The 18,148-nt window shown below is 37.7% G+C and overlaps 1 protein-coding gene across 2 annotated transcripts; it reads left to right on the top strand.

Moving 5' to 3' along the window:
- Window positions 1-812: 812 nt before the first annotated feature.
- Window positions 813-17,887, top strand: BRMS1 (BRMS1 transcriptional repressor and anoikis regulator). 2 transcript variants are annotated; one of them, XM_072422992.1, is made up of 11 exons: window positions 813-1,046; window positions 3,311-3,428; window positions 7,641-7,731; window positions 7,889-8,016; window positions 9,330-9,409; window positions 9,860-9,956; window positions 11,640-11,732; window positions 15,524-15,588; window positions 16,054-16,093; window positions 16,177-16,300; window positions 17,041-17,887. In XM_072422992.1, the coding sequence occupies exons 1-11, from the start codon at window positions 849-851 to the stop codon at window positions 17,162-17,164; spliced, it is 1,158 nt and encodes a 385-aa protein (XP_072279093.1). In that variant the 5' UTR covers window positions 813-848; the 3' UTR covers window positions 17,165-17,887. The 2 variants fall into 2 exon arrangements, with proteins under 2 accessions (XP_072279093.1, XP_072279094.1); XM_072422993.1 differs by lacking the exon at window positions 813-1,046 and adding an exon at window positions 2,817-2,846.
- Window positions 17,888-18,148: the final 261 nt, after the last annotated feature.

Below are 18,148 nucleotides of genomic sequence, written 5' to 3' on the forward strand. Positions count from 1 at the left end.
CCCGTCTAAAAAATCTACCGTTACACATTGGTGGAGGCTTCTAGCACCTGAACCCCAATTTGTCTGGAATGGGGGGGGGGGGGCTACAGGTGAACAAATTTGGAGGTACAAGTGGGGGACACCTGTGGCTAACACTCCCTAAAATTTAATTGTTAGGCCATTGTCAGGAAAAACTCTGCCCATTAAAAAAATCTACCGTTACACATTACTGAAGGCTTCTAACGTTTGAACCCCAATTTCTCAGGAACAGGGGGGGTAACAGGTGAACAAAATTAAAGATGCTAGTGGGGGACACCTGTAGCTAACACCCCCTAAAATTTCATTGTTAGGCCATCATCAGAACATAAAAGACTCTGCCCAACAAGAAAATCTACCCTATTACACATTACTGGAGGCTCTTAGCACCTGAACCCCAAATTCTCAGGAACACGGGGGTACAGGTGAACAAAATTACAGGTGCAATTGGGGGATACTTGTGGCTAACCCCCCCCCCCAAAAAAAAAAAAATTAATTGCTATGGCATTGCAGGAACATAAAGAACTCTGCCCATCAAAAAAATCTCCCACACATCTACACACCTACACATTGGAGGAGGCTTGTATACTGGAGGCTTGTATATTTTTTATAATTATGACCCCCGTATTTTAAAACTTGTTAAAGGTGGGGAGATGAAATTTAGGGTACTGCTAGCTATGAGGGTCCCCTGTGTACCCTGGAAATCTCAGGTCAGTAGGACATACTGTTTAGGAGATATGGAGGTTTGTACTGGGAGAGATGTAAGGCTGCAGTACAAGACATGCAGCATTCATACACACACACACACACACAGCTGTGAATCTATCCTGACGATGACGTCATTGCACACGCCCATTAGTGCACGCCCCCTGCTGGATTTATTTCTGGAGAAGATTTATTCGTTAGAACAGCGGTTTATTGTGACGGCAGCTTTGTCTCTCGCTGCCATATTGCGTAGGACAAAGTTGCTGTCACTTTCGACTGACATTTTCTTGAAGACACAATACGAAGCGGCCTGGAGAGTTATGAAGGTAAGCAGGAAGGAGGTAGAGAATAGAGGGGGATTATGTTAGCGGGGTGTTAGTGACTATTCTGGTATTATTTACCTCGGGTGGCAGGGAACATGAAATATGTGAGAGGTTGTGTGACACAATTTATATTTTCCCTTTCCTCCCTGGGTCTCGGGTCCCCAGTATGTGCAGCGTTATACATTGTGTGTCACTCCCATTATAGGCGCTGATATTCTGTGCTGCCACTCTCCGTGTTACATGCTGTACATTACATGGGGGAAGCTCATCAGGGGAAATCTTACTTTATAGTTCTTTATGGATAAATTTGTCATTTTTTTAATAAAGATCTTTATAATATGGTGTGTTCATTTGGTAACTTTAGCCAATTCAGATTAAGCACTATATAGCGTTCTTCAGAACCAACATAATACTGTCCATGCTGTGACATGTGCACACCTAGCATGATATGTTGTATACCCCATACAGTGTATTACCTTACATATGGCACATAGCATACACTGCTACATAGCCAGGCCGATTCTTCATCACTGCTCTGTACTTTGTATACACAGCACACTACTCTACATATTATATGGCAGCCTTTCTACGCTGCAAAATCCTGTTCAGGCCTTAAAAAGGAACTATATAAAAAAAAAAAAAAAAAACACACCTTCAATCGCACAGGGCAGACAGATCACTCCTGGGGTGTCCGGCATCTGGTCCCGCGCCACCATCTTCCTCTTTTCTTTCTGGTTCTTCATCCTATGTCACCGAACCCAGGCGCAAGATAGGGTGACGTGAAGGAAAAAAAAATTTGCTGATCTCACTGATGACCGAATTTTTCTTTTTGAGCAAGAAGGCTTCGGGCATGCATAGAAGGAGCGCTTAAGAGCCTCCCAGGATACCTGACGTAGGTATCCCAGGAGGCTTTGCACTCTCATTCATTCTCAACCGCCAGGGCGGTGGGTGGTGCAGCACTTTTTTTTATTTTTTTTTTTCAAAAGGTGTTGCATCAAAAAAAACAAAACAAAAAAAAACAAAACAGAATTTATGTAAAATGAAAATTCTGAGTATAGGTACGCTTTAAAGTAACCCCTGGCATAATTACTATAGCTACAGCTCACAGTACATTGGGAACAATGCCTCCCACATTGCTAAGCAGGGAGAAGAATGTCACCTTACAGATGGCCAAAAAAATTATTGGTGTCACTTAAAGCAGAATTAAACCAAGCTGATCCTCAGCCATCTTGATTGTCCATGTTGGGATGAGGTAACTCCGGTGCAGCCATGCTGGAGATCATTAATCCTGGCACACACAAGGGAAGACAAGGATGCTGGGTTTACCTGGTAGCCAAAACGGCTCATGCACAGCTCAGCTTTTTGTGAATGATCAGGCAGGTAAGACACACCATGCAGAAGGGACTTCACCTGTCCATGCAGCAATGACCTGCTAATCATACACACCTGAGAGCCTCTGACCTGCTGTATGCTTAAAGTGGCCCTAAACTCTAACATCAGGCCTAATATTAGATAGCCATTCTCACCTTCTTGCAGTAAACTTTCAGTCTCCTTAGTGGTGTGGGCTGTGTCAACATGCATGAAAAATAAAACAACCATTATATGTATGGAAGCAATTGGATCATGTATGAGCTTCAATCCACTCCTACCAAATGACATATAACCTAAATCCACACCCAGCGATCCCCCCATGACCTGAAGCCACGCCCACACATTCCCAGCAGCACTAGCATCCTGCAGGACACTTCTTTGGAGATTGGAGGCAGTGGGGGAAGGGCCAGAAGGAAGATGTGCCCCAGTGAGGTGGGAAACTTTATTACAGATGGCCATTAACCCAGCTAATTGATTAGAACCTGGGCTAATGAAACACATAAATCCAAGTTGCATACTTTAGGTTCGCTTTCATGCTTTGAATAGAAGCGATGATAATGTTTTGTATTGTGACACAATTTTCTGTTTGTCAATAAATGTGTTTATAGATTGTTGACAAGAAAATGATTTGCTCTTCATGTGCCAGTTGTTTTGTTCTCCCATACACCATTTTACTATAATTTTCTGCATGTTTGTTGCATTATGGTTGATACAATGTGTCATATTGACAATTTACAATCCAAAGTGCAGCAAGCACCAACATAGCAACAAATATGAACCCCTAATGAATGTTAAACGAGTGCAAAGTGCATTCATATTGGTTCCATTTGACACGATCTTTGCCCTAATAATTGAATTTAAATTGTCATTTATGTTTTTGTTTTTTCTGAAATTAGGTTTCCTCCACAATGGAGGCTGAAGCAGATTCAGCTGCAGAAATGAACGGTCAAGAAGAGGCCGACAGTGATGGGGAAGATAGCGCTAGCCAGTCAGACTCCGAGGAAGATAGTTCTGGTTGGTATCTCCTAATGATTGCTATGTGTATTAAAATATTGTGTGATGATAATGAATGAAGACTGTTACAATGACCAAACAACATACATATTTTTTACAGCAGGGAATCTGACTTTCCTCAAACATTCCCTGGTGGAGAATCAATTACTGCCATTTTAACACATGAACCTGGAAGATTCTCACAAGGGAATGTTTAGGGGAATGCCATATTCCTTGTTTTATAAATAGAGCCCTTACCTTTTAGTCTTGCACAAAATATCTAGGTCTGCTTCTATAAACCTATTTGTTTCAGTTCATGTATATTTTAAAGCTATCTTGCTTTAGACTACCTGCTTTACACCAGATCATCTCACAACTTTCATCAGGGATGAGATCAGCACCATAGCTTTGCAATTTTAGAAATCCTTGAATGTTCATTTTTAACCGGACCTTGGATTTTATTTTGAAAGTCGTCTACACCCTGAGGCAGTAAAGTAGCTTGTTATCATACCCCAACCACTATGCCTCACAGCCAGCATAGGGATTTGATCCTAGTGTATGTATATATATATATATATATATATATATATATATTACCTTTTTTTAAAATAGTTTCTTTTTTCCAGATAGATTTTCTCTATCTGGTATAAGGGTAATTTTATTTTATCTGTCTTTGTTTGTTGCAGTAGAGTTGTGAATGGCCAAACAAATCTTTAGCAAACTAGAGCTCGGCGTCTGTTTTTTTTTTTGTTTTTGGAGAATGGTTTTATCTATGGCAAAGTGGACTGCACACCCCTAGGCAGGGCAATTATAGTGCTGAATGCATTCGTTTTATATCCTACATTTTTGTCTGCTGGATCTGGGAATAGTTTTCTGTCTTTCCCTGAGGTTCTCCAAGACATATTCTGGGTTTCGTCTGCATTAGGCTGGATACACACACATGCAATATTTGTCATTGTAAAGGATTGTGAAGGATCCTTTCCAACAACAAAAGACTGCATGATGCATGAACTGTACATACAGTGTCGTTCTGCTTCATAGAGAGGGGAGGGGGAGAATGACAGAGCAGTACCCTACTGCCCTTTCTCCCCTTGACTTTCATTATGATCGTTGGTTGTCTGTCCTGGCAGATCCATGGACAACAAACAAATTCGTAATTAAAGTGAAGAGGAGAAAGCGAAGCACTTTACATGTGCCAGATTCTTATCCGATATCATCCCTGAGGCGATTATCAGGCGAGAATCATCTGATATGTGTACATAACCTTAAGCAGATTTAGGTTGTTAAGATTTTGTGGCAAAGTAGAAGCAAGCACACATCTGAACTGTTTGTAACACTGGCTTCAATTTTCTGTTCCTTTTTTTGTCATCATCCTACAGGTTCACATACTTTTATTCATAATTCACTTGCAGTGCATGCTTTTAAATAAGCTTGTTTTAATTCTGCAATCAAGGGAAAGGAGGATAAAACTGTATGTGTGGAGAGACTGAGGAGGCACTTTTAGTTTAGGTCAACTTGTGTATGTGCCTTTTTTTTTTTCCTTTGAATGTCCTTTATTAAAGTGTATATCTGGGCAGGCAAACATACACCGTAAATATCTGCAATACAAGTCCTTGTCTTATGTCTTTTAAAAACCCTGCAAGTACAGAAAACTACTTGGTGTTTACAGTTGAAAACTGTTGCTGCTACACTGAAGTCTCAAGCAGTGTTGTCAGCCGTGTCTGAGTATTCCCTTGCTTGATCTCCAAACCTTCCTGATATATATTTTGTAGATGATGGAGGAGAAGTTCTATAGTCCAGCATGGGAGAACTCAGGCAAGGCAATACTTCTTGAGATTATTTCAGTTTAACAAAGGCAATGTTTGAAAACTCAAAAGGGAATTTAGAAATTCTCGCATTTATGGCAGGGGCACCTCTATCCCTTTTTTTTTTTTTACAAAATATTTAATTGGAAATGCATCCTTTGCAAAGACTTACTGACATTCCCCAGATATACAGGGTAAATTACACAGGTCAACATGTCATTTTCATCAGATATAATTTTGTGTGGGATTTGTGTTTTTTTTTTTTTTATGCGGATTTCAAATCTGTGTGCAGTTTTTCTCTAGCACGTCTAGTTTTTGTGATGCAGCTAATTATATATTAAGTGAAATTCCTTATTATAGCCTTAGCATATTACAACATTTAACAACAGTTTTCTTTTTTTAAGGTTAGAGACAGCACTAACTGCGATTGATTTCATTTGTCATCATGCCTAGAAATTGCCTTAATGATCCAGACAGTTTCTGTTACATGTGTAGTTCATTTACGATGAAAGCACAATGTTGCCAAATTACCACCGAATTTTAAAAAGATATACAAATTATATTTCGGCTGTCCACTTGGTGACCAGGATAAATCTTGGGCTCCACGTGTAATCTGTACCAGTTGTTCCAATGGACTGCGTGACTGGCTAAATCGGCTAAAGCAGCAATGCTATTTGCAATCCCGATGGTGTTGAGAGAACCACAGGACCACCCAATAGATTGCTATTTTGTTGCCGTCAACAAAAGTGTATTCTCAGGTAAAACTAGGCACATAATCGTATATCCCAGCCTCGATTCTGCAATTAGGCCTCTTCACCATGATGATTCAGTGCCAGTTCTGGTAACACCACATAATGGACTTGCTTCTGTAGAAGGTGATTAGGAATACACTGGAGTTGCAGCCAGTTACAACCCCGAATCATCTGGTCCTGACTACTTGGCCGATGAAGATTCAGAACCAGAGTCCTTTACACAAGCAGAGCTGAATGATCTCATTTGTGATCTAAATCTCTCCAAAGGCAAAGCAGAACTTCTTGCTTCAAGGATTAAACAGAAGCACTTACTTGCAAAGGATGTAACTGTAACTCATTACAGAAAACGAAATCATAACATGACAACGTTCTTCACTAGTGATGGCTCACTGTGCTACTGTCATAATATACCTGAACTCTTTAACAGTTTGTCACAAGAGCATGTTCCATCTGAATGGCGTATCTTCATTGATTCCTCTAAAAGAAGCTTGAAAGCAGTCTTACTGAATAATGGTAATTCCATACCAAGTATACTGATTGCCCATTCCGTTAACCTAAAGGAGTCCTATTACAACATGAAGTTACTACTTGAAGCAATCCGGTATAAAACACACCAATGGAACATCTGTGGGGATCCAAAGGTCACTGACTTGCTGATGGGAATGCAAGGAAGATTCACAAAACATTACTGTTTTCTATGCCCGTGGGACAGCCGATCTACGGGAGACCATTATGTCAAGCGTGATTGGCCACCAAGAGATATCTATAAGCCTGGGACAAGCAGTGTCAAGTTTCTGCCTCTGGTTGATCTGCATGAAATATTTCTGGAACCTCTCCATATCAAGTTAGGCTTGATGAAGAACCTTGTAAAGGCCCTGGGTAAATCAAACTCCATGTGTTTTCAGTACCTTGGTAAGAAGTTTCCAAACATAAGCACTGCAAAATTGAAGGAAGGGATAATTATAGGGCCACAGATCAAGTCTGTTTTGCAGGATGATGTTTTCAAACAATCTCTCTCAGCATCTGAGCTAGAAGCTTGGGATGCATTCAAGTGGCTGTGTGAAAATTTCCTGAGCAACCATAAGTCTCCTGCAAGGAAGGAGTTCAGAATCTGCTTCATTCATACCAGAAACTGGGTTGTCGCATGTCATTAAAATTACATTTCTTGCACTCACATCTAGAATTCTTCTCGGAAAATCTTGGTATGGTGAGTGACAAACAAGGAGAACGTTTTCACCAGGACATTGTTAATGGAGCACCGCTACCAAGGTTTCTGGAAATAAAATATGATGGCTGACTACTGCTGGATGCTGTACCGCGACAATCCAGACAAAGAATACATAAGAAAATCATTTTCTAAGCATTTCTCAGGAAACTGGTACCTGACTGACACGATTCAGTGGATCTATACCACAATGTGCCCCATTTTACTTCACACTGAAAGTGTATTAACATTCACTTCAATGGTGCTTATGTTTTAGTACAATATACATGCACCTACAATGTTAACTATAATAGTACTCATCACTCAGGACCTGTATGTGTTAGGGAAAAACTGAAAACAGATCCGAAATCTGCTTGAAAAACTGATTTAAAAAAGTTCGCTGTGGTTTCTGATGATTATCAAAACTAACTTTTTGTTGACCTGTGTTCTTATTCTTTACATCTTTTGGCAGACATGGATGATTTGGATTGTGAACGACGCAGAAATGAGTGTCTTGATGAAATGTGTCAATTAGAAAAACATTTTTCGGAGCTTAAAGAAAAGTAAGTGCTGCAGTCACCACAACTGCTTGTATCTAGTGTTTTCTGTCTGGTAATGTACAGAAAGAACCTTGGTGTTTTTTTTCTTATTTACTTTACAGGGAAAGTGCAAATTATCATTATGCATACCTCCTTTGTCTCTGTGCCTGTGCTGCTATAGGTTATTCAAGGAAAGATTGAACCAGTTTAAAGCCAAATTGGAAGAGGTAACTTCTGGTAGAGCTATGGAATATATTAACCCTCTAGCTGACCTACAGAAGAACATGAAGATCCGCATTGAAGTTGCAGGTAAATCCTTAAAATTGTAGCTTCTCTTTCACGAAATAAATATGTTGTGCATGGGACTTGAAGGTGTGTTTTGCAGTTGAAACTTGTTTTATTAAATTGCATATTTTCATTTTTTTCTGGAGTGTTTGCTGATTTCTCTCTTGTAAAAAGGCCCAGAACTCCAGCCAGCTAATACTCAAAAAATCTACTTGTTTTGTAAAAGCAGCTTTCAAAGTACAGAAAATTATTGCAATCAGTCATTTGTTTTATAATGAAAATTAAATGAATGAATGAAACTTTCAGGTTATTTCTATTGGTTACTGCACTTTGCAAATGTCCAATTTGCCTCCCTTTATAAACTCGCACAGTCCCTTGTCTTCTCTTGCTTCTTTGTTGTTTCTGGCCATTTAAAGACACAGGAATCTGGATACAAGGACCTCCTAAAAGCAGTCCTAACTTTTTTTTTGAAGGTCACTTTTTAATCCATGCCTTTTCTTGGCTTCAGCAATTTGTTTGAGAGACTTTGAGAGAAAATAACATTTCTTTTTTAATAGAGATGATGGTGCCTTTGCAGTAAAAGATTGTCATGAACCTGTAATCTGGTCATCCCTGTATGTGTTTTTGAATCACCAGGGTCTTCTTGTTGGCTCAACACAAATGCAGTGAAAGGTTTGTTAATTTTTTCTAATTAAAAAGGATGAGCTAATGTTCAATTTCCAATTGCTCAATTGCTAAGAACATTTCTTCAGGCACTGAAAAGTACTTATTTTCCTGATAGTGCCCTATATGTAGCCTTCATTTGCAGGCGCTAAATATACACCTTGTTTTGAAGTTAAAATAGGTATGTTTGCTTTATGTTTATGACTTGGTTAGAAATGTTTTTTAGGATAAGACATTTGCTTGATGGTGAAATGCTATGGTAATGCCAGGAATTATTTCTCCCAACAGTATTATCGTGTTCATGTATTTGTGGAACATCCCGTCTGGAAACAAATCAGTACTTGAAATACCACGACATTCCATTTCATCTCTAGTGGAGATTCTTATAAGATCCATCTAAAATCAACACAATTTTTGGGGATATCATAAGGGAGGCTTAACATCACTGCCAGTGTATTTATTTATATATTTTTTTCTCGTAGACTAAGGATATCTTTCCAATGAAAGGGAGATTCCCTCCACTCCATTTTGGTCCTAAAACAACTTACATGTGCTGTCCTCATTTATTATATAAAATATGCCTATTTGCAATTTTTTGTATGATATAAGAGTCTGATTCCAAAACCTATTTTTAGCTTTAAAAAAATTAAATACATGTTTTTTCCCCTTTGTAGGAATTTATAAGGGATTTTGCCTGGATGTTATAAAACACCGCTATGAATGTGAGGTTCAGGGAGCTAAGCAACATTTAGAGGCAAGTCATTTTAATTATATGATATTGTTTTTTTTTTTTTTGTTTTGTTTTTTTTTTATTAATGTAAAGTGTGCACCTGTTTAGTACACAGCGAATGAATCCTTTTTCTTATGGCAAAGTAAGCATACCTAGATTATTTTTAGGAGCTTTGCAATGTGGAATAATTTTTTATTTGTGTCAATCAGGATGCGTCCACTAGGTGTTCCTGCTAACTAAAAATCAGCCGTTTAATGACATTCGTACCCAAAGTACAGTGCTGTACATGACTATGGGTACAGCTCTTGTATAGTGGCTGATTTGTAGATAAAGAGTAACACCTACTGGTTTTAAAGACTTTGCCCTAGGTGTATGCAAACATCTGACCTCATTTGTATGGATGTTGCATACCTTTTGCTGATACTAAAAGCAAATATGAATTCAGAGCTATACTTTTTTGTTTTATGTCTACAGAGTGAAAAAGTTCTTCTATTTGACAACATGCAATGTGAACTTTTAGAGCGGATACAAAGACTGGAGGAAGATCGTCAAAGCATAGACATCTCTTCAGGTATGCAGAAAACAATACAATTTTTTGTAGTAATAAAACTTTGCTCTTTGCCAGCATTATAGATGAACATTACATCTGAACATCTATAGGTAGTGTTATACCAGTCATTGATGGGAAAGTACCTATCAAAATATAGTGAGCACCCATCACTCCATCTACTATAATTCAGTCACCTGTACTATTTACCTTGCTTATTGCTATGGTGTAAGCAGAACAGCAAAATTCTTTGCACAATTTATAATGAGTTAGAAATGTTGAAGTGATAAGTAGTTCCAATTCAATTTTATGGAGGCATCTGGGGTAGCAAACCACCCCTGACTACTGCATGTAACATTTGCAAAAACTGCTGTTTCCAACTGTCTGCAAAAAAAAAAGGAAAGAATACTTTGGTTAAAAAATTTATATAAAGAGGCATATACTTGTTTGTCTGTTGTACCTATTAAGTCAAATTAAAACCTTCAATGTATCAATACAATTTGAATAGCTGTTTGATACCTAAAATAACACCAAAAGAGCAATTTAAATAATCTTGCTCAGTGGTTGCAACCTTTTGGAGCGCACCACTAAATGTACGAATTCCAGACCACACATGCGTGGGGAGCCGTGTGCCACTTAAAGGGGTAGGAACTTCCCCCAGAGTTACATCATTATGCAAGAACCCGCCCACTCACCCATCACAGGTCTGAACCTGGGATGGAAGAGGGGGCGGGTTGTGTTCAGAGATACAACCCGTCCTGAGCCTGTGATCCATATGAGTCTCCGGACCCCGATGGAGGGCGCACCGGGACTGACAAAATTTTCTCGGTTGCCAAACGCTGTTCTAGCGGACCCTGTTTTTTTTCCATATTGTCCAGAATTAACAGAATCTGGTGCTACAGGTTCGTTACACTTTGATTACTTTCATACTAGTTTGGTATGGTTTACTATACCTATAGAAGTGTTGGGGAAAATGTATTTGCTTATTTAAATGGTATGTCCAAATGATGGAAAACCACTATACAGTTAGACAGATATTGAAGATGATTATCAGTGTTACATTAAATAGAAAGCACCTTTACCAGTTTACTACCAATAATTATTTGTCTTCTTAAGTATATGATAGCCTGCTGTTCAGCTTCTGATTAAAGTTTCATTGTAAAGCATCAGACTAAGGTTGTTCAAAGATGGACAAATATCAGAAAATATCACACAGCAACATATCCGCTCTTCTTTAAGTGAGTGTTCAGGACATTATTCTTTACAGTTCGCATCCCAACAGTATCAGCCGCAATTATGTGGTACTTCCTCACTCTTCGGCATAGAAATGTGATATTGCATGCCTCCAAACCTCAGCTACACCTACAAATAATTCTCTTACAGGGTCACACATGCACTAAATCAAAGTGTTTTGTGGCCCTTATGCCTATCTCTACTTAACAGGACTACCAGATGTCAGCTGTTATATTAGTTTGTCAGGCTTACTGCCGCCATTGCCTTCTGAGCCCACCAAATACAAATGCATTTTTTTTTAAATAAAGGTCAGTATTTCTATAAACTAAGTCACAATCCCTTTTAAATCCCAGGTCTCTTTCTTTCTCTATCCAACATGTTATAGAAAATTCTATGTGGCCGGGGTAGCTTAATTGAGAATTTTTAGTAAGAGCATAAGTTTCCTTTAATAAAACCCCATTCTTTTTTTTTCAGAGTGGTGGGATGAAGAATTAAGATCTAAAAGAAGTCGAAAAAAGTGGGATCCGTTTCGTTCAGAGAAGAAGCGTAAAGTTCCACTGGTTTCTGGTATCCTTTATTTAAAGTCAAACTTTGTGTATCTAAACAATTATCATCTTTTACCATATTGTGGCTTTCAGCCTTAAAAGTAAAATTTTGTTTTTGTCTACATTTAATGTGAAAAACATGTTAATTTTTGTTCCCATTTTTGTTTTGTTTGCATCCTCCATAGGACAAAAACAGCTATTGTCCCCACTTATTTGTGGTTTCTGCCTGTACACACAGTAGATTTGTACTTGAGACATTCATGGTTGTTCTTCACAAGGCATCAATCATCTAGTGTCTGTATGTAGCCTAAGAAGCTTCTCCCAACCTTTTTTCAGATTCAGTCCTGCTCTGGAGTTTTGTTATTGGCCAAAACACATTTGAACACACTGTTAAAGTTTGCCCCTAAACACCTTTATCAAAGTTAAAAGTTTGCATTGAACATTAATGAAAAGTTAGTGTTGCCACTTTGCATTAGTGCAAATTTTAGTGTTTTTCTAACTGTTTTTAACCGTAAACAATTAATATTATTTCTGTTAGCTATATCTAAATATTTATTCCTATTCCTCTTCCTCTTCCTCACTGGTCACTTATGTACCACAAACTGTTTATTAGAACATTTTGAAACATTTTCAAGGGTTTCCCATGAGTAAAATGGTTGAGATAGAATGCTCACCAATTTTATGGTTTCAAACTGCAGTTCCTGCGTTACCTCTCTACTTGGTATGCCTAAAGGAGGGTAAATCAGCAGCTGCACTTTACTTTGGGAGAGGGTTTACCTAAAAAGCTGTAATGTAAATCAGGGAACACTAAAATAAACTTATTTGCTCAGTCATATGAATCACAAAAATTAGTATCCCAATAGCAGGCATATATATCTATATATATATATAAAAAAAAATTGTATGTGTGTACAGTATATACTGTATAGTATATAAGTGTATAAGTATAGTATATAATATACTATATATATATACTATATACTATATATGTATAGTATATAATATATAGTGTATAAGCCGAGGTACCTATTTTTACCTTGGAAAACAGGAAAAATTGATTGACTCGAGTATAAGCCGAAGGTGGGAATTGCTGCAGCTACTGGCAGGTTTCACTTCTATGTTTCATTTCTTTATTTTTTAAAAGTTAATTGGCTTCCCCCCAAAAAATGACCTTTTTTTGTAAGCACCCTTGAGGGACAGTTAGTGACATGACTATCGACTTTGTACAGCGCTGTGTAATATGATGGCGCTATATAAATATCAGATGATTAATATATGATTGGTAACTAATCATATATTATTCATCTGATAAATTATGCATCATTAGTTCATATAACTTCTTTTTAAACTTACTTTACCTCTTTTTTCCTGGCTCTCTGTTACTGCTTTTGTATCCATTCCCGTGTCCCACGTGTAAGCACCTGGGAACACGTGGGACTCCTATCAGCGAGGGACTCTCTCGAGTCCCGTGCTGATGGCTCTGGCTCCCACCAGGAACGCCCCTGAAGGGAAATCCTTTTCCTCCGCAACGCATACGGAGGAGAGGAAGTGTCCCCTTTTCCCGGCGCATGTAGACATTTCAACAAAACTTGGTATGTTCCACTATCACTCGGAAACACATAGAGATATTTAAACCAAACTTGCTGAACATATGACACTGCTGATCTTTGTACTGCTGCGCTTTGGAATACGTCGGACGTATATAAATGTATAATAATAGGGTGTGACTGGGGGGGGACATTAGAGTGTCGGCTCCTCTGTACAGAGACTGATGGGTCTAGCTCAGTGTTTCATTGTACAGCACTATGGTATATGTCAGAACTATATAAATCTATATATTTAAAATTGGATGTATGTATGAATGTATGTGTGTATGTTCGACCATCACTCGAAAACGCAGCGAGACATTTCAACCAAACTTGCCATACATATGACTGAGACTCATGTGAGTTCACTAGTCATCTTTGTACAGCGCTGTGCTATATGTCAGAGCTATATTTGGATGTGTGTATGTCATCACTAGGAAATGCATGGATACATTTCAACCACACTTGCTACACATATGACACCACTGATCTTTGTACAGCGCTGTGGTATATGTCAGAGGTATATAAATGTATGATAATAGTGTGTGACTGTGGGAGGACATTAGTACAGAGACTGTGGGGGGACTCCTTTGTACAGAAATTGATGGGTCCAGCTCAGTGTTTTGTTGTACAGCACTATGGTAAATGTCGGAGCTATATAAATCTATATACCGGTATATAAAACTAGATGTATGTGTGTATGTTCCACCATCACTCGAAATTTCAAGAAGACATTTAAACCAAACTTGCTAGACATATGACTCAGACTCAGACATATGTCAGAGGTATATTTGCATGTATGTGTGTATGTATTGCTCAGTGACAGTGTCCCTTTTGCTTAAATTTTTACATACTTTTTTTTTTGGACTATTTTTGGATTTTTTTTTTTGCTAGTTTATTGACCTGTAATAATGCCTTTGGGAAAATGTAAGGCAATTGGCCGAAAGCAATTAAAGGAAATTAAATGTCACCATAGACAAGAAAATCACTATAGCTTTATCTGATAAAATATAAAATTGCACAAAATAAATACCCGGGCAACGCCGGGTAATCCGCTAGTGTGTGTGTATATATGGGAGATATATATATAACAGCATATATGAATTTATCCTGTGTATTTGGCTGTTTCAGTTTTTTTTTTTATTGCAGAAGTGACATACTATGTCTATTTCACAATAACACATTTCTATCTGCTTGTTATATACCGTGTTTTTTATTTATTAAATGGCTGGTATTCTACTGGCAAAATTAATTCTGCTATTTGACAACTGAGTGAGAGAGGGTTAGAAGTTAGTTCTAGGATCATGTGTTAGTTTATACACTTTATGGTCTCAAAATTGTGTCAGGCTTCCAGTAATTGTGGTTAAAAATGAGACATTATTTCAGAACTACATAGTTACTATTGTGCACAAATGCGAACTCATGAGTAATAAAATGTGGGCATTTTTGCTACAACTTTTAGAGATAACCTCAATCCTCCTTACAATTCATTCATCTTGCTTTCTCCCAGATGGCTGATGCCAACTTTGTATAGGTGCAACCTATGCTTGGACTAAAACCTACTTTCTTGGTGCTTGTTTATTAGAATTTGTTGTGGGTTAAGTAATCGAATGTTTTACAAAGGTCTACCCTCTACTATTTCCTCTTGCTTTACAATGCTTTTGCAGAGTTAATCTATGGTTCAAGTAAAGCTTGACAACAAATTTTAAGTGATAGAGTGATAGAGTAATTTCAAGGCTTTGTTTTTCCTTTTCTCTTTTGCATGTATATCATATAAGTAGAAAGTTTAAAGAGATAATATTCACCGAGGCGGATTTAGAATGGAAAAGGAAGTCCATTGCTTGAAACTCTGGATTGGCTACACACTAAACTTCAAATTCATATCTTGTGGATGAGGTGTTTTGTTGATGGCTGGCTGTATAGAGATCGGTAGATGGTATGATTCCTAACAATAAATAGCATTTTCAGATACATGGGTTTATGTCCAGTTTTTATAGATTGTTTTTTTGAGCTGACTTACTGTATGAACTGGAAAGTATTCTCCTATGCATAATGTGTTTTTAATGTTTATAGTTCTGTTGTGATTTTAATAGTTGATAAAACCCTCTGATTTAAAGATAACGTGTGGCCTGCCTATGGGCAAGTATAAATTGACAGGAGTGAAGTGCTGGTTTATTTTAAAGCTCACTTATTGTTAGTCTTCAATTCTCCTTGACATAACCATTAGGTCCATATATTGTTTATATGTTACGGGATTTGGATATCCTTGAAGACTGGACTGCTATCAAAAAGGTATTTGACAGTTTTCAGCTTTTCTTCTTTAGTACTGTTTTTTGTTCAGGAAAGCTTGCTTCCATGTAAAAATGTTGTGTTTTAACTATATTCATGTTTATGCTTTAACAAAGTGAGAGACAGTTAAAAGCTAGATATGGGAATTTGTATGCAAAGGATTTGTAGGTTTGTGCAGCAGGTCTTGGTATCCTTTTATTGCTGTCTCTCTACTGCAGTTGTAGTGCACATAAGCAGACCAACAATCTATTAATTGGATAATAATGGACCAGCAGCATATTCATTAGGAATTTACTCTCCTGTTGGCTTGATTGTGCTTTTCAATAGCTCATAAATAGCTCCCTGTATGCAGACAAAGGGCAATTGAGCTCACTACATATATACCTCATATTGTATTAGATATATTGAAGGTTTTGATAAAATGTTTACTTTTTTTTTCTTTTGTTTTTTAATTTTGGATTAATACAGGCTAAAGCAGCAGTTTCTCCTCAGAAGAGGAAATCTGAAGGTAAGTTCTTGACATACTTTTTTTTGTAAGTGCCTGCATTCTAAAATTATATTCAAAATTTCTTTTTTGCTGTTTGCCTTTAGGTGTAAAGGTTGAGAAGCAGCATTTCAGTGCTCGTTGTGAAGATGGCTGCCTATATTATGAAGGAGAGAGCTTCACCAAAGGAGAAGCCATTATTCTTGACATGAAAGATGAACCACCATCACAGTAAGGAAATGATCTCTTTTCTGGTCACTTTTTCTGTGTCATTTGCTGTTTTATTCAACTGCAAGCCTCCTTCCACCACCTATTTGCCTATTCACAGAGTGTGTGTTTTTTATATATGACCAGGCTTGGTCCAGTGGAAGAAAGCAAAAATGTTTATGTATTAGTATTATTTCACTGCCTTTTCACTGTCTTTGGGAAAGACAATGGAAGTTAAAGCAGAACTAAGTGAACCCATGATACTCGCCCATCCTTGTTCCATAGCAAGGTGCTGCCATCTTGCTTCTTCTCTTTTTCCTGGAGATGATTTGTGGCCATCTTGATTGGCCGTGCCGGATTGATGAAGCTGACATGCCTACACAAGAGTTCATCGATTCTTAGCATGCAAAAGTGAAGCCAGGATGCACATGCCCAGCTCACAAAAATTTGACAGCTGGGCAGTGATCAGGCAGGTAAGAATAATTATTGCAGAAGAGACATTGCGTATTCCTTTTTGCAATAAACATCTGCCTGATCATGGATTTTTCAAAGTGGAAGTTTAGTTCCACTTTAAGCCCCATGTACATGGGCTTAGCCTGGTATTGTAAACATTTACTTTAGACCACTTGGGTCAAGCTTTCTTCCAAGCTAAGGGCATTTAGTCCTTCAATATTGCAGATTTAAAAATAGATTACCTTCTTTAGAAGGACCTTGTAGGAATTAGGATAAAAAAATAAAAATGTATATATAATTTTATTTTGCAGAGCTGTGATTACTGCAGTAAGTACAGGAGAAGTTTGGCTGAGGCGAGGAGACAGCAGCAAGACAAAGATCTATGTTTCTCAGCTACAGAAAGGCAAATACTCTGTGAGAAGAGCTGGAAAATAGGAGAATCCATTCTTTTTTCTTTTTATAAAACCTGAGAGAATTAATTAAAAATGAAATGGTGGTGGATTTTTAGAGTAGGGCAAGATGCTTTAGAGTAATGTGTGTTTGACATTTTTGCAACATTTAGGCTGGGTCTGCACAGATGTTTTGAAAAACGCATGTAAACTTTACTACTGCGTTCATATGCGCTTTTATGCAACTTTATTAGCATTTTAAAGCTCACCTTTAAAACGCTGGAAAATGTCTATGCCGCGTTTTCCTGCGTTTTTACCAGGTTTACATTTGAAGCGCTTATAAACGCAGGAAAACGCCTTTATTGAAATCAGTTGAAGCATTTGCCCGCGTTTTCCTGCGTTTTTGGCATTTTTAAACTTTGCAAGCAGCGTTATAGATAACGTTCATAAACGTGCCTCAAGGGAAACGTCCTGGTGTAGATTAGCCAATTACAATGCATGAGCATTTCAAACATGGGCTTTTAAAGCCTCAGGTTAAACGCTAGGGAAAACGTCCGTGTAGACTAAGCCTTAGGATTCTGTATCTATGTGGATATTGTAAATAAAATGCGTGAATGCCGAACACTTAGGGGAAAAGCTTGAAATTAGTAAAGGTGCTGTTTCCAAAAATAGTTATTTTCCTATATTTACATTTTTGCACAAGTTAAATATGTATTTTTTTAACCAATTAAATTAGAAAGCAATAAACTATTGTATTTAAGCCAAACAATTTGTCTGTTTATTTATTAATGTTTAATACTTTATAAAACTGGTCACAAGCAATGGTTCCTAAATCACTCTGTAAAGGAAGTTTTGTGAATACAATTGGTAAGACAAGAAATTTGCTTGTTTATAAAGGATTGCAGTTTCCATGGGCAACAGATTAGGACAACATTTCATTTAGAGAATCTGTGTCCGCAATATTTTTTTGTGCAATTGAGAATGTAAAAACCGTTGGTTCAAATTTTAATACACACATTCTATAGTTTTC

The sequence above is a fragment of the Pyxicephalus adspersus genome, chromosome 9 (genome assembly GCF_032062135.1).
Source record: "Pyxicephalus adspersus chromosome 9, UCB_Pads_2.0, whole genome shotgun sequence".
In the NCBI taxonomy this organism is placed as follows: Eukaryota; Metazoa; Chordata; class Amphibia; order Anura; family Pyxicephalidae; genus Pyxicephalus; species Pyxicephalus adspersus.